The following is a 15,134-nucleotide window of genomic DNA, read 5'->3' on the forward strand; positions in this document are numbered from 1 at the left end:
CAATGATTTAGGAATCTTATCGTCCCCACTTGTTAGAGGGATAGGACATTTAGAGTTTGCCCCAGGTCATGCTGAAAGTAAAGGTTTGACTTGCAAAGCCAAGATGTGACCGGATACGTGCAGCCCGACTCCCAGCTTGGACTGCCAACACTGAGCTTGGTGCATAGCTGTCTCCCAGTGAAACTGAGTTCTTTGCAGCTCTTGGAGAAAACCCAGAGTACTGACAGTTCCCAAATTGCCATGGTGGCATCCATTCACAAGGCCATGATGCAGTTAACTTGCTGTCAGGGAAATGGATACGTACTTGTTGGCACGTTTTGACCTCAGCAGATCTGCTGATTGGGGAGCTCTTCATTAGGCCACATCGTGGATCAGTTCCACAACCAGGGTCACAGGCAAATTTTTTCCCCACCAAAATCAGAAAGAAGTTATACCAAATCACTTCCATTTTGCTCTCCTTTGTGTTTTTCAAATAGTGCCCTTTCTCCCTGTATTGTTTGTTTGTTTGTTTGTTTGTTTGTTTGTTTATTTGCTCAGGGACTAGAAGAATATAGATAGAGAAAAAAATGTATTCTATCTGAATACGTAATTTTTTTTTAAAGTATAGAAAATGCATTATCAGCCTCCGTTGTGCAGGTGGAAGGACAGCCGCCTGCCGGCCTCCTTTGCCAGCAAGAATCTAGCCTTGCAAATTATTGGCAGCTGGCACCGTAATGAGTCCATTTCAGCATAAATGGGCTATTGCTTATTAATTTCTGCCAGTTCCTAAGCAATTCAGGAACTGCTTTGGAAATTTGGAAATTTGCAGAGAGCATTTTAAGGAGGATGCCCAGGGAAAGGGAGTGAACCGGGTAGCAATGGGGGCATTGTGGATAGGGAACACAACATTGTGGGGTAATAATGGGGTGTTGCTGAGAACTTGTGCTCCTTTCCCTGCAAGCGTGAGTCACTAACTTCATGGTTAAATAGCATATTTTCCAAGATAAGGAAGAACTGTCTTTGCTTACTGTTCCATTCTGGATAGACATATATATTGCTTACTGTTCCATTCTGGATAGACATATATATTTATTTACTTACTGCCTGTATGTGGCTCCCTTCCACAAAATAGGCAGTTTTCTTCATGTTCCTGCTCAAAGTATTTGCCATCTCAGGTTCCCACCTGCTGAAACCACCAGCAGCGGGCAGCCCCAGGGAAATGTCTGGGAAGAAAGTACCAAAATGAAGCCACCCAAAGAGGCCCTTCAGGCCTTTGTTTGGCTTGCCTTAGTATTTGTCATTTCACCTCTACCAGCAGGCTTTAAAAAGATGAAGGAAATAAAACAACCCCATTAACCCCACGTGTTCCTGGAGCCCTTGTTCATTGATTTGCCATGTTAAATTACAGTTTGGATCTTTTACCTAAATTCTTTCCCATACATATTCTTCATGTGTTTTCTCTGAATTTGATGTTTGCCTTCGCAAGAAAACACGTATACAGTGGAAAGTTCTATGTAATGGATTTGAGCTTCTGTTTTACTCTCTTTCCACATTTTCTTCAATATTCGTTGTAAATACAGCACTGCTTTGAGAATAACTGAGGGTTGCTGGTTTCCTTTCATTTCTGTTTCTTGAGACTCTAAAGATTGAGTGGGACATGGGAACCATTCCGTGATAACCTGTTTCTGTTCTCCAACACCTTAATATAAACAGATAGGTTAAAATAATAAGATGACTTAGTCTGTAGGGCTATGGATTACCCTAAATGTAAATAGGCTGGTATTTATTTATTTATGTATCTATTTATCTGATTGAAGCCTGTCGTTTTATGCCTGTATCCAAATGTTACATCGTTTGATTTGGGATGTCATACTGTTACAGGAAAGGGGTCCCAACCCAGACCCCAAGAGAGTGTTCTTGGATCTCGTGCAAGAAAGAACTCAGGGAGAGTTTATAAAGTCAAAGCAAGTTTATTAAGAAAGCGAAGGAATAAAAGAATGGCTACTCCATAGGCAGAGCAGCCCCGAGGGTTGCTGGTTGCCCATTTTATAGTTATTTCTTGATTATATGCTAAACGGGGTGGATTATTCATGCCTCCCAGGCTGGAGTGCAAAGGTGTGATCTTGGCTCACTGCAAACTCCACCTCCCGGGTTCCAGCGATTCTCCCACCATAGCCTCCTGAGTATCTGGGATTACAGGCACCCACCATCATGCCCAGCTAATTTTTGTATTTTAGTAAAGATGGCGTTTCACCATGTTGGCCAGGCTGGTCTTGAACTCCTGACCTCAGGTGATCCGCCTGCCTTGGCCTCTCAATGTGCTGGGATTACAGGCGTGACCCACCGTGCCCAGCCCATGCCTCCCCTTTCGAGACCATATAAGGTAATTTCCTGACATTGCTGTGGCATTGTAAACTATCATGGCGCTGGTGGGAGTGTAGCAGTGAGGATGGCCAGAGGTCAGTCTCGTCACCATCTTGGTTTTGGTGGGGTTTAGCAGACTTCTTTACTGCAGTCTGTTTTATCAGCAAGGTCTTTGTGACCTGTATCTTGTGCTGACCTCCGCCTCATCCTGTGACTTAGAATGCCTTAGCTGCCAGGGAATGCAGCCCAGTAGGTTTCAGCCTCATTTTACCCAGCTCCTATTTAAGATGGAGTTGCTGTGGTTCAAATGCCTCTGACAGTGTTTCACAAAAAGTTGATGTCATTGAATTGATGAAAGGGTTTGACAGAAAATGCCCATTTCCTGCCTTCTGCCTCATCATTTCCTTTCTGTTTTCCTCTCTCCTCTGACCCGCTCCTCTCCAGGTTTTTGGCGCATTCTCACAGACTTAGATGAAACTGTGATGGCCACCCCAGGGGGCAGGTGCTGACATCGTCCCCAGCCCAGTGGCTGTTCATCCGGACATCATTTCCAACCTCAATATCTAAATGCCACAGTGCTCTTGGAGCAAGTTGGGCTGGGGACCACTGTTGCCTTTTAAGGTAGGTTTGCATATGTATATCTGAGCCTATTATGTTTGTATGAATTAATGGAAATGCTTCAAAGGTGGTGGGACAGATGCATTTTACTATCATTGTTATGTGTAGCTCGTGGGAAAAAGAATTTGGAATCACTTCCTTGAATTAGGGTTACACCTATCTGACAACTCAAAAGCATTAGCGTTAAAACAAAACAGAAAAAACAAAGTAGGTGCCTATGAAATCCTTTTCTTGCCTGTGAATTGCCCTCAGGATCTCCTACATTTATCCCTCGGCTTCACCATCTTTATATCGGATGATGTTTGAAAAAGGCAAACCCAAGCTTCAAAATCTGACTTGAAAACAATGATATGTTTTGTTTCTGCTTTGGATAATCTTTAAAAAGTAAAAATAAACACAGTCAAAATAATAATCTTTTTGAAATCAAAGATCATCTTATATTTGTTGCAAAACTTTCCTGCTTAGTCTCTGGTGTTCAGGGTATTTGTGTGTGACTTGGCAAAACTCTTTTCATGGGTTGTAACGATTTAGCGAAAACTTTCAGAACTTTGTCTCAGTTTAATCTTAGCTCTCTCCCTCACCCCCACCCCCCAACACCGTCTTCAAGCTCAGCCTCCAGTAGGGAAAAAACAGGCTTGAAACCAAGACCTCCCACTAGAATCTAATTTTAAATTTGCAATCTGTTGTCTTGTGATTTCGCTTCAAATTTAACTTAGAAATAAATACATTTCATCCTTTCTCCTGCAGTTTTGGAAGCCTGTTTTCAAGTCATAGAAGGGTAATGATTACGTTTATTTTAATAAGTTTCTAAATACCTCAGGGGAGTGAGATTTTATATTATTAATCATTATAACTTACATCATTAAATATCTTCTGGTCAGATTTCACAACGTCCTTCCCAACGACAGAGAAACCTTGCTTTCACAGTTAACTGTTGACTTGAATATGATATAAATTGGATCATCGTGGGCCCACCAGTGAGATCTAAGGTTTTATGTATTTGCAGTACCCTTGTTATAAGGCAGTGTCGGTGTTGAACATTCCCACCCAGAAGAGCTAGACTAAAACTTCTGTGTGTTTAGTTTACAATCACAAGTAAGATATGGTTTCTGCCATTGAGATTTTTATAATAAAATGAGAAGAGGGTACTAAAAACAAGACAGATGTGCCAGTGTACCAATAACCCTGCCATAGATACAATGAGAGGAGGTCAGTGTGCCATTGAAACACAGCAAAAAAGTAGAGTAAGTCCAAACTAGGTAGTATTTTCTTCATCTTAGGTAACGTTCCCAGGCCATCTGTTTTAGAGTTTGGGTTTGATGCCGTTTTGTTGTAGCTGTCAGCATAGTGCCCACATCCTCACTCTCTTCAACTGTAAAAAAAAATTCAGTGACTTAAAAACCTGTTGGCATGTTCTATTTATTTTACTTTCCTTCAAATGAATTACATATTTAGTATAAAAACATTAGAAAGTACCTAAAAAAGGTAAAATTGTGAAAATTGCCCTACAAGCAATCCATCCGGAATAATTGCTTTTTAAAATTCTTACACAGATTTATCATGTATATAGGCGTGTGAAATATTTACATATTAATATTCTTTTTTTTTTTTTCCTGAGACAGCGTTTTGCTCTGTCACCTAGGCTAGAGTGCGGTGGTGTAATCTTGGCTCACTGCAAACTCCGCCTCCCTGGTTCAAGCGATTCTTGTGCCTCAGCCTCCTAGTAGCTGGGATTACAGATGTCCCCCACGACCCCGCCCAGCTAATTTTTGTAGTTTTAGTAGAGATGGGGTTTCACCATGTTGGCCAGACTAGTCTCAAACTCCTGACCTCAAGTGATCCACCTGCCTCAGCCTCCCGAAGTGCTGAGATTACAGGTGTGAGCCACTGTGCCCGGCCACATCTTAATACTCTTGGAGAGAGTTTTTAACTCTCTCAAAGTCCGTATCTTGAATGTGCATCTCAAATCTAAGATTTTAATTCTGGAGGATGAGAAGAATTTGCGCTAGAGATGTTTGATCCCAGTGGTAGAATCACCTTTTCGATTATTTACTCCCACACAGGGAAAGCCCTGGCCAGCTGACCCACAGGGTGAGGCATTGTTCATGTGGAACTTTCCTGTTCTTCAGCTAGAGGGTGGGGCATCCTACTGTCTGCTAGGAGCACCACTGGAACCTCTGGTGTAATTAAGGGCATTAGACATCCTAAACCATAAAAATATTATTACAACCTCCTTAGTCCTCAAGATGATGAGGTTGTTTCCAGATTCCCTTGTGTCTTTTTCTTTCCTTCCCTGTTTTCCCTCTCAACAATCTGTGGTTGTGGAAGGATTTTTCTATGTTCTTTATGCCCAGGACTTTGACCACAGGGTGGCTTTCTATTAACTGGAATATTTCCTTGCACAGTACAGGTGGTTTAAAAATGCAAGGTGCATGCTGTATCTTGGGTCATATAGGGTTGACCTTTCTTTTTTATATGTGTTCTATTTGTTTACTCATGTATTTTTTTTTTTTTTTGAGAAGGAGTCTTGCACTATTTCCCAGACTGGAGTGCAGTGGCACCATCTTGGCTCACTGCAGCCTCTGCCTTCTGGGTTCAAGTGATTCTCCTGCCTCAGCCTCCCAAGTAGGATTGGGATTACAGGCGTGTACCATGCCTGGCTAATTTTTGTATTTTTGTAGAGATGGGGTTTTGCCATGTTGGCCAGGCTGGTCTCCAACTCCTGACCTCAAGTGATCCACCCTCCTTGGCCTCCCAAAGTGCAGGGATCAGGCATGAGCCTCCGCGCCCAGCCTTTACTCATGTATTAATATCATCATTGATGTTCATAATGATCTTACACAGGCATTGCAAGCAGTTAAGTTTCTCATTAATTTCAAGGGTGTTTACTTTTACTCAGGAAGCACACTTATAATAGTTGCTTTAGAAGTCTGATAATTCCAACATCTGGGCCACCTTGGGATTGGCATCTATTGATTGTCCTTACCCTTGAGAGCTAATCAAATTTTCCTGGTTCTTTGAAATGCATTGTGGGCATTTTGAATATTATGTCGTGATACTCCAGGTCTTGTTACATCATCTGGAGAATATTGATTTTTCCTTGTTGTTATTTTGCAGGCAATCAACCTGACTGGGTTCAGATTGTAAGTGCTGTCTGACCTCCGTGGGTGGAGGCTCTAATGTCAGTTCAGTTTTCAAAGCCTTTGGTATACTGCTTTGAGTTTGTCCTGTTTGTGTACCACTCAGGTGTTAGTCTGAGGGTTGGGCTGTGGTTTATGTCTTGATTCAATTCTCAAAGCTTTTGCTGTCTTGCTTTGGGTCAGTCCTAGGCATGTGCATCTGAGGAGTGAGCCTGGCACTTGTGCAGATTTATACGCACTATTATGGGATGTTATTTTCCAGTTCTCTTTTCTCTGATATCTCTACACTCTCTCTGGCTTACAGGGACCATTCTTGATTCCTCTGGGTGGAACAACAAGGTCTGATCCAGAGTTTTTGCTGCCTGTGTCATAGCTTCACTGGAGCTATACTCACCCTTGGTATAAGGCTGGGTGAGAAATTAGGACATTAAAAACAATATAGGAAACTCACCCTTAAATGGGTGGCATCCTCAGGTTTTGATCTTTTTCTTTTTTTTTTTTTTTTTGCTTTTGTTTACTTGTTGGTCCAGAGTTTTTAGTTGTCATTAGCTGGGGCAAGATAGGCCTTAGTTGGTTTACTCCAACTTGCTGGCACCAGATATTAAAAACTTATTTTTTTCACTAGTTTGTTAAGACAGAAGCTTTATCCTCAGAAAATCAATGTCACCTCTTTATTTAACCTCATTTTGGACCACTGTTCTGTGTTTGCTTTGTACTTTCTGATCACATTTTGCTAGATGATGCTCAATAAATGCTTGTTTTTTTTGTTGTGGCCTAATTCATTGAAATTATGTTAGAATATTCTAGATGCTTTTCAGCTAAAAATAAAAGGGGATTCAACTACATTTTTTTTTGAAGAACTCTCACTTTAAACTACAGTTTCATTAGACTATTCAGTTAGTTATTTAAGACTCATTTTGTTTGTTTAACTTTTTATTTCAAAATAATTATGATTCACAGGAAATTGTATGCAGGAAATGTAACCATCACCCAGTTTTTTCTAATGGTTGCATCTTGCATAATTACAGTAAAATACGAAAGCCAGGAATTTGACATTGTTTCAATGTATGTGTATAGTTCTATATCTTTTTTTTTTTTAAAGGCTTAGTAGCCTAATAAATCTATAAAAGCAGTCCTTGAGAAATGACCACCTATCAGATATATATGAACCACCCTAACTAACAAGTATTTATGCATATTGATAAAGTTTCTTAAAATACCTTTTAACTCCTTTACTATGTATAGACAGTCCCCAACTTAGGGTGGTTTGACTTGTGTTTTTTTAACTTTGCAGTGGTACACATGCAATCCTTTTGTTTTTCACTTTCAGCACAGTATTCAATAAGTTGTATGAAATATGTGTTGAATATGAAATATTCACTTATTATAAATAAATATTCAACAAATATTCAATACTTAAAATAGACTTTGTGTCAGATGATTTTGCTCAACTGTAAGCTAGGCTCAGCTATGATGTTTGGTAGGTTAGGTGTATTAAATGTATTTTTGACTTAGGATATCTTCACCTTACAGTGGATTTATGATGACACGACCCCATAATAAATGGAGGAGTATCTGCATTTAATTTGATGGGATTTAAAGGCCTTTAAGGTGATTACTTACTGAAAAGTTTAACTCATCACTTTAAGAGAGGATCATGGTGTTGGTAAGAATAGAAAAATCACACTTATCCTATTGTCTTTGATCCCTGGCCCTAAGCACTCCCCTGGGAACTCCTGATGCTTTGACCCCATACCACTTTCAGATGACGCTCTTGCCCGTCATGCCACTAAGTCTCCCTTGCCCCCACTTTCTCTGGATCCTCCTAGGCCTGAGCAGTTCTGCACTCATTGTCCTGACTATGGGGAGAGCTGCTCTCTCAGTTCTTAACCTCATTCCTGAACCTCTGCACTGCAGCTCCAAAAGGAAGAGGAAGATAGGAACTGAAGGCAAGAATTCAGTGGAATGAGACAGGTGCAAGCCCTTAATTCTTTCCCCAGGAAGCACTGGGGGTGGGGAGGGGAACACACTGGAGCATAAGCTGAACACCCTCACCCCTAAGTTCATGGATCAGGGTGACCTTCAACCCGGTGGTCCAGAGTAAGGGACGGACACAGACCTGCAGGTGGAAAGGACCCAGAGAGTAGCGAGCTAATGGGGAAGTATCTTCCAGGCGTCCTGAGAGAAGAGGCTAGTGTATTTAAGACCAATGTGTGCTGTGTCTCATTCGCATTGTGGTCATGTTCTCGCCTATGTTGCATTGTAGTTGTATGAGTTTTCACATCTTACATTAAAGTGTCTTTGTCATTCATTCATTCCAGGATTTTTTTTTTCTTTTGAGTTTTTAGTGGCTTTTTAATGGACCACCTACAACCTTTCAGGCTGGGTTCTAGGCAATGAGGATACAGCAGGAAACAAGATACTTCTAGCCCTCCTGAAGCTTAGGCTCTAGTGGGAAGAGAGAATAAGAGAGACCAGTAGAGAATAGGAAAGACCAGTAAGTGAAATATATATTGTTGGTTACAATTATGATCATTGTGAAGGCGAAAAGCAAAAGAAGAGGGGTAAGAAATGTTGAGTTCTGAAGCACTGGGTGTCATTTTAGATGGAGGGGTCAGGAAAGGCCTCCTTGACAAGGGGACATTTGATTGAAGGTCTGAAGGAACTTGGTGGAGTAGGCGGAAAGGTGGAGCGTTCTAGGCAGAGGGACAGGCACAGGCGCTGAGGCAGGCTAAGGAAGCCAGAGCTCAGAACAGGGATGTCCAGTCTTTTGGCTTCTCTGGGTCACATTGGAAGAAGAGTTGTCTTGGGCCACATATAAGATACACTAATACTAACGATAACAGATGAGCCAAAAAAACCAAAATCGCAAAAAAATCTCCTAGTGTTTTAAGAAAGTGTATGAATTTGTGTTGGGCTGCATTCAAAACTATCCACGTGGTCTGCGGGCTACGGGTTGAACAAGCTTGACTTAGAAGATTGGAAAGAAAGAAAAGCACGAGAAGCCAGACTTCAGGTTTGAATATTGAGAGTTGTTCTTCGGCTAAAAGCTTATCCTACCTCCCTCCTACCTAGTCCCTAAACATGAGAGCTATCTGGGGCCACTAACATTCTATAGAAGTAAATCATAGTTGGAAATTAAGAGTTTAATGAATTTAAACCTGGTAATGTTTCCCAGCTTGAAATCTAGTACCAGTTTTCTGGCATCCTCCTTTTCAATGTCAATCCCAGTTTCTGCATTTCAGCTTGTCCTTCTTGTCCCAAATATTCTCTCTCCTACCTAGTGACTGTGTGATGATGTTGGTGAGGTGCTTTTGTTACTAAAATGCACCAATATTTATGATTCTTTATCATGCGTGGAATATTGCTAGTCTAGTGGAAGCTGCAAAAAAAGTAAAAGTAAATTTCTGCCCTGAATTTGCTTCCTTTGTACTACAGGAACAACAAAACCCACGCAAATACAAAATGAAAATCAGGTTTTGTTTGTTGAAGATAAAAATAAAAAGGGTTAAGTAAGATAGAATAGGAAGAAATTAGGATGATGGAAGTAGCTGGCATTTTACATTTGTACATGAAAACGTTAAAACTTAAATTCACCAGCTTGGTATGGTGGCTCATGACTGTAATCCCAGCACTTTGGGAGGCCGAGGTGAGCAGATCACGAGGTCGAGAGATCAAGACCATCCTGGCTAACATGGTGAAACCCCTTCTCTACTAAAAATACAAAAAATTAGCTGGGCGTCATGGCAGGCGCCTGTAGTCCCAGCTACTCAGGAGGCTGAGGCAGAAGAATGGCCTGAACCCAGGAGGTGGAGCTTACAGTGAGCCGAGATGGCGCCACTGCACTCCAGACTGGGCAACAGAGCGAGACTTTGTCTCAAAAAACAAAACACAAACAAAACAAAAAAAACTTATAATTCACCAACTTTCTGGGGGTTGCCAGTGGGGCAGGGGTTGTCCCTGAAATGGAGATGGTGTCTCCTGTATGCAATGAGCAATTTCAGCTTTTCACACTGATGTTATTTCAGAGTCCTCCACTGATCCACATGGGCTTTCATCGTTCTTACTAACCTTTCAGGAACAGCTTTCAAATTGAAAGGTGTTTCAGCAGTCCCTAGAACCTTATTTTTCTTAACTTAAGTTGCTTCAAACTTCCTGCTCACTCTCCTTAGGCCATCCCCTGAGAGTTTCTCTTAGTAGGATTTAGGAGATTTGGCATTCCTGTCTACATTCTAGTTCTGAAGATAAAAGTGGCTTCTTTCCTACCTTGGCCAGCTGAAAAGAATCTTGCTACTAAAAATGCTATGAATATAACAGACCCGTCAGCGTGATACATGGAGTGTGGTAATTCTTGAAGGTTGGGGCCATTTCCTTCAGGAAAACCTCTCCTGAGGCTTTTAACTTAATGACTTTTCTGTTGGCAGAAACAAGCCTTACCAGAAAGCTGTTGTTGAAAATATATCTGTCAATTTATATTTGCAAACTTTTGATATGTGTGCTAGAGAAGGGTAAATCTTAGCATATTTGAGGCGACACTTTTGCCTTTTACTCAATTTATTTCATCATAGTCCTTTCCTCTTTTAAATTTAAACCTATGTGATTCTTAAAATGGGGCTGTGACTAACATTGGTTCTAAGTCTTTATTTGTTGGCAAAACATATAGTTACATAGGCACATCCAGGTATCTTAATATATACTTTAAAAAACTGAAGAACTCCAAGGCATTGGTCAAAGCCTTTAGTGTTATTGAAATGCACATTTATTTATTTTACTTGTAAGAAATGTAGCATGTGCCATTCTTAGGAATTTAGATAATATAAATGGTTGTGCACAGACCGTTGATCTTTTCGTTTTTATCTTTTTTCTTGCTTCTTAAAGATACCAGAGAAGCATGAACATATTGCTTTGAAATCTACTTGCTACTAGTAAAAAGGAGATTGTCTTTCTTGGAAAATTCCCTCTGAGATTCCTCTGATGTGTGACCTGGTGGGGAATATTCCAGACTGGGAATAGCTTCACATCTGGTGTCTGTATGAGTTATCCCTGAACTCACTGGAACATTCAATGGAGGGTTTCCCTTTGTATTGCAACAAATTTTATTTCAGTAAAGATGTGCTGGTGAGAGTTTCAGTAACATTTTAGCCTAAACAGTGGAATTATAGAGTAAGTCTAGGATCAGTGTGAAGGTATATTGTAGTCCAGGCTGTTTCGATCTCTTTGCAATGATCACAGTAATATCACTTCCTGCTTTGCCACCATGCCTTTTACTTTCTTGTGTATTGCGTGCCTTCCCTGGCTGGAAGTTAGCTTCATGAGAGTAGGGGATGTGTCCCTTTTGTTCCCTGCTGTATCTCTGGCTTCTAGAACATGGTAGGTGCTCAATGTGTATTTTCTGAATGAACGACTCTCTAGGTGGTTAAAAGAACCACCTCAGAGATATGCCCAGTTACTCTGTTTTTCTTCTTTCCTTTCCAACTATTTTCATGTGCATTATCTTAAGTGCATAGAATTTGAAGTGTGCCAGAGAGACCTCATGGAGCAAGGAGAATAGGCTAAGTAGAGTCACAGTTGTCGAGCTTTGAAGATTTTTCTCTTTCCCACTGTGGGTAACAGAATTGTGTCATCGGGTCAGTGAGAGAGACTGTAAAAATATTAAGGAGGGACTTGAATTAACCTGGGGGGCCCCAGAAGGCTGAATCACACTTAGTGGTTTCACAATGTGAATTTCTGTTTGCAGGGCACGCTGTACCAGATTAATGTTCACAGGTTGGATTTGCTCCCAGAAATAAACCCATTAATCTACTGCTAAGCAGAGAGCGGAATTTCTATTTTGTTTTGCCCATCCCCACCACCCCTCCATAGCCCTCCCAAAATGCCCCTAAAATCCAGGTTCTCAGAAGGCTGTGACATTAAAGGTCAAAGCTTTTTTAAATTTTTGACTTTGATTTACTAGGAAAAGTTGATCAGACTTATACTTTGAGGTTTTCCATTTTTGATTGATTTTGAAGTATTATTAGAGCTCAAAGAGAGCAAAAACAAACAAACAACAACAAAAAAAGCCCAAAAGTACCCATTGGCAGGGAGGGAAGGAGGTTACCAAATGCACCTCTAAGTTTTGTTTTTTGAAATATGTATATCATTTCAAACAGAAGTTACCCCTTTGGTGAACATTTTGGTTTGTACTTTCAGAGTTTTCAATTTCTAGGTAGGAGTAGAACTTCAATTATTTAGTAAGGAAGACAAAGTCAGCGGAGTTTGTGGCTGTACAAAAGCAGCGCTCTCAGCTGTGCCCTGTGACCATCTTCCGTCTGGACAGAGACAAGTCTAACTGTCTGGGGCTCATATTTGGGAGCTCATTTCACATCTCAGGGGGCAGTCTCAGTAGATGATGTTACTGTCGACCTGCTCCCAGGTAAGAGTCCAAGAACCTACCAGGTGCATTTAAGAAGTTGTGCTGTTACTTACCCAACAAGCCCTGTGAGCCAAGGTGTTCTACCCTCCCTGCAGGCTGAGCTCTTTCTCTGAGATGCCTATACCTGTACTAATAGTGACTCAGTTCTCCCCCTTTCCCCCCGCTTTGCTGCAGACCATAAAACCATGGGAAACGCAGAAAGTCAACATGTAGAGCACGAGTTTTATGGAGAAAAGCATGCCAGCCTGGGGCGCAAGCACACGTCCCGCTCCCTCCGCCTCTCGCACAAGACGCGGCGGACCAGGCACGCTTCCTCAGGGAAGGTGATCCACAGGAACTCCGAAGTAAGCACCCGATCCAGCAGCACCCCCAGCATCCCCCAGTCCCTGGCTGAAAATGGCCTGGAGCCCTTCTCCCAAGATGGTACCCTAGAAGACTTCGGGAGCCCCATCTGGGTGGACCGAGTGGACATGGGCTTGAGACCTGTGTCTTACACTGACTCTTCTGTCACTCCCAGTGTAGACAGCAGCATCGTCCTCACGGCAGCCTCTGTGCAGAGCATGCCAGACTCTGAGGAGAGCAGGCTTTACGGGGATGACGCTACATATTTGGCTGAGGGAGGCAGGAGGCAGCATTCCTATACATCCAATGGGCCCACTTTCATGGAGACGGCGAGCTTTAAGAAGAAACGCTCCAAATCTGCAGACATCTGGCGGGAGGACAGCCTGGAATTCTCACTCTCTGATCTGAGCCAAGAACATTTAACAAGCAACGAAGAAATCTTGGGTTCCGCCGAAGAGAAGGACTGCGAGGAGGCTCGGGGGATGGAAACGCGGGCGAGTCCGCGGCAGCTCAGCACCTGTCAGAGAGCCAATTCCTTGGGTGACTTGTATGCTCAGAAAAACTCTGGAGTGACAGCAAACGGGGGGCCGGGGAGCAAATTTGCAGGCTACTGTCGGAATTTGGTGTCTGATATTCCCAATCTTGCAAACCATAAGATGCCACCAGCTGCTGCTGAAGAGACTCCTCCGTACAGTAATTATAACACACTTCCCTGTAGGAAATCTCACTGTCTCTCTGAAGGTGCCACCAACCCACAAATTAGCCATAGCAACAGCATGCAAGGCAGAAGAGCTAAAACAACTCAGGTAAAGTGATTGAAATTTGTTTCAATATTTTGAGAATGGTGCATGACTCTTTCAGTGCATGACTTTGCTCTTACTATTTCCATCTTTTAATCGGGTTTTACCCTGTTTGCCTGGTAGTTGCTGCAGCTGGTGCTGTTTTGGGAGGATTTCTCTCTCTTCTGCTTTGCCCCTCTTATAGTTCTGTGGTTAAGGGGTGGAGATTAAGGGAAGTGTGTGGGGGGAGTGGCGATGTGATAGGAGTGGGAAAAAAGCTAGTAAGTTCATATTGGGAAACTGCTTCTACATCTTAGTTCTTCAACAGCATCCCACTTACTCCAGCTTCCTTTCTAACTTGGTCCTTCCCGTGGAAAAACAGGCATGGTGGGTTGCAGACTCTTGGAACTTATTTCTTCACTGCAGCAGGTGGGAGGTGGTTAGTCGACAACTCCTTTGAGGAGGCATTTTAAATTCTGGGCGGGTTTGGGTCACTTGTCAGCTCCTCTCGGTGGTTGGCAGGCTCGCTGCCTTACCGGGAGCCATTTCAATTTCCTGTTCCGTGCGATGCTGGCCAGCCCTGTCTCTGGAGGGAGGTGTAGCGGAAGGAATAACACGAGTGGCTTCCAGTTCTTACTTTGCAACCAGCTAGTTGTTTGACCTTGGGCAAACCCTGACTTCTAGTCGTTCCTCTGAAAAATGGGGATAAAGATGCTCAGCTTGCCTGCTTCGGGGTCTAGTGCACGAAACCATGGGGAGGAAACTAAGAGACTTCGCTCCAGCCTGGGTGACAAAAGCGAGACTCCATCTCCAAAAAAAAAAAAAAGACTTTGAAAGTGTTTTCCTAGTGAAAGGAGGCACCATTACCTTAGTTGGCAGTGATAATTAAGATTAGGATAATAAAATGTTGGGCAATTGAGCCGGCTTGGTGGCTGCGGCAGGGGGATGCTTTGAGCCTAGGAGTTTAAATCCCACCTGGACAACATAGTGAGACTCTGTGTCAATAAAGGAAAGAAAGAAAGGTGGAGTAATCCTGCATGCATTGGGCCTTTTCTGGTACTTCTGTTCCCCAAGGCAGAGTTCAGGGAGTCTTGGCTTTTGCTGAGGATGGGGAGGTGGTTTGTAGATGGTGCTTCAGGTTAACATTCCAGACGGGGCCCATTTACCTTGATGGCGGAGCAGCCTCAAGGTTGAGCAGCAGACTTCCCTGCACAGCACTCCGATTGCCCAGTAGGAGGTGGTGCTGCACCTTCCGGCCTTGCTCCAGTGCAAGTCAAATGGGTATTTCGAAGGTATGTTCTACTGGAAAGGGGGTCTAAATATAGTGGGCATAGGATGGAGGATGTAGGGGGAGCCGATAAAAAGAAAACTGGCATTAGACTGTCTGTGTTCCTGCCTGAGGACAGGTTTTGCTGATGGTGTCCAAGCCAGGTATCTTGACTCTACCTCTTCTTACCTGAGTGACTTTGGGTAAGTTGTTCACTTTCTTGTAGCTTTAAT

The 15,134-nt window shown here is 42.6% G+C and overlaps 1 protein-coding gene across 2 annotated transcripts in view; it reads left to right on the forward strand.

Moving 5' to 3' along the window:
- The window catches only part of TIAM1 (T-cell lymphoma invasion and metastasis 1), a 357,887-nt gene that overhangs the window by 193,246 nt on the left and 149,507 nt on the right, over positions 1 to 15,134 (forward strand). For both annotated transcript variants that reach the window (XM_011954980.1, XM_011954981.1), the window contains exons 3-4: positions 2,788 to 2,964; positions 12,688 to 13,661. In XM_011954980.1, the coding sequence (XP_011810370.1) occupies positions 12,699 to 13,661 (963 nt within the window). In that variant the 5' untranslated portion in view covers positions 2,788 to 2,964; positions 12,688 to 12,698. The remainder of the gene's footprint in view (positions 1 to 2,787; positions 2,965 to 12,687; positions 13,662 to 15,134) is intronic.

The sequence above is a fragment of the Colobus angolensis genome, unplaced genomic scaffold (genome assembly GCF_000951035.1).
Source record: "Colobus angolensis palliatus isolate OR3802 unplaced genomic scaffold, Cang.pa_1.0 Scaffold390, whole genome shotgun sequence".
In the NCBI taxonomy this organism is placed as follows: domain Eukaryota; kingdom Metazoa; phylum Chordata; class Mammalia; order Primates; family Cercopithecidae; genus Colobus; species Colobus angolensis.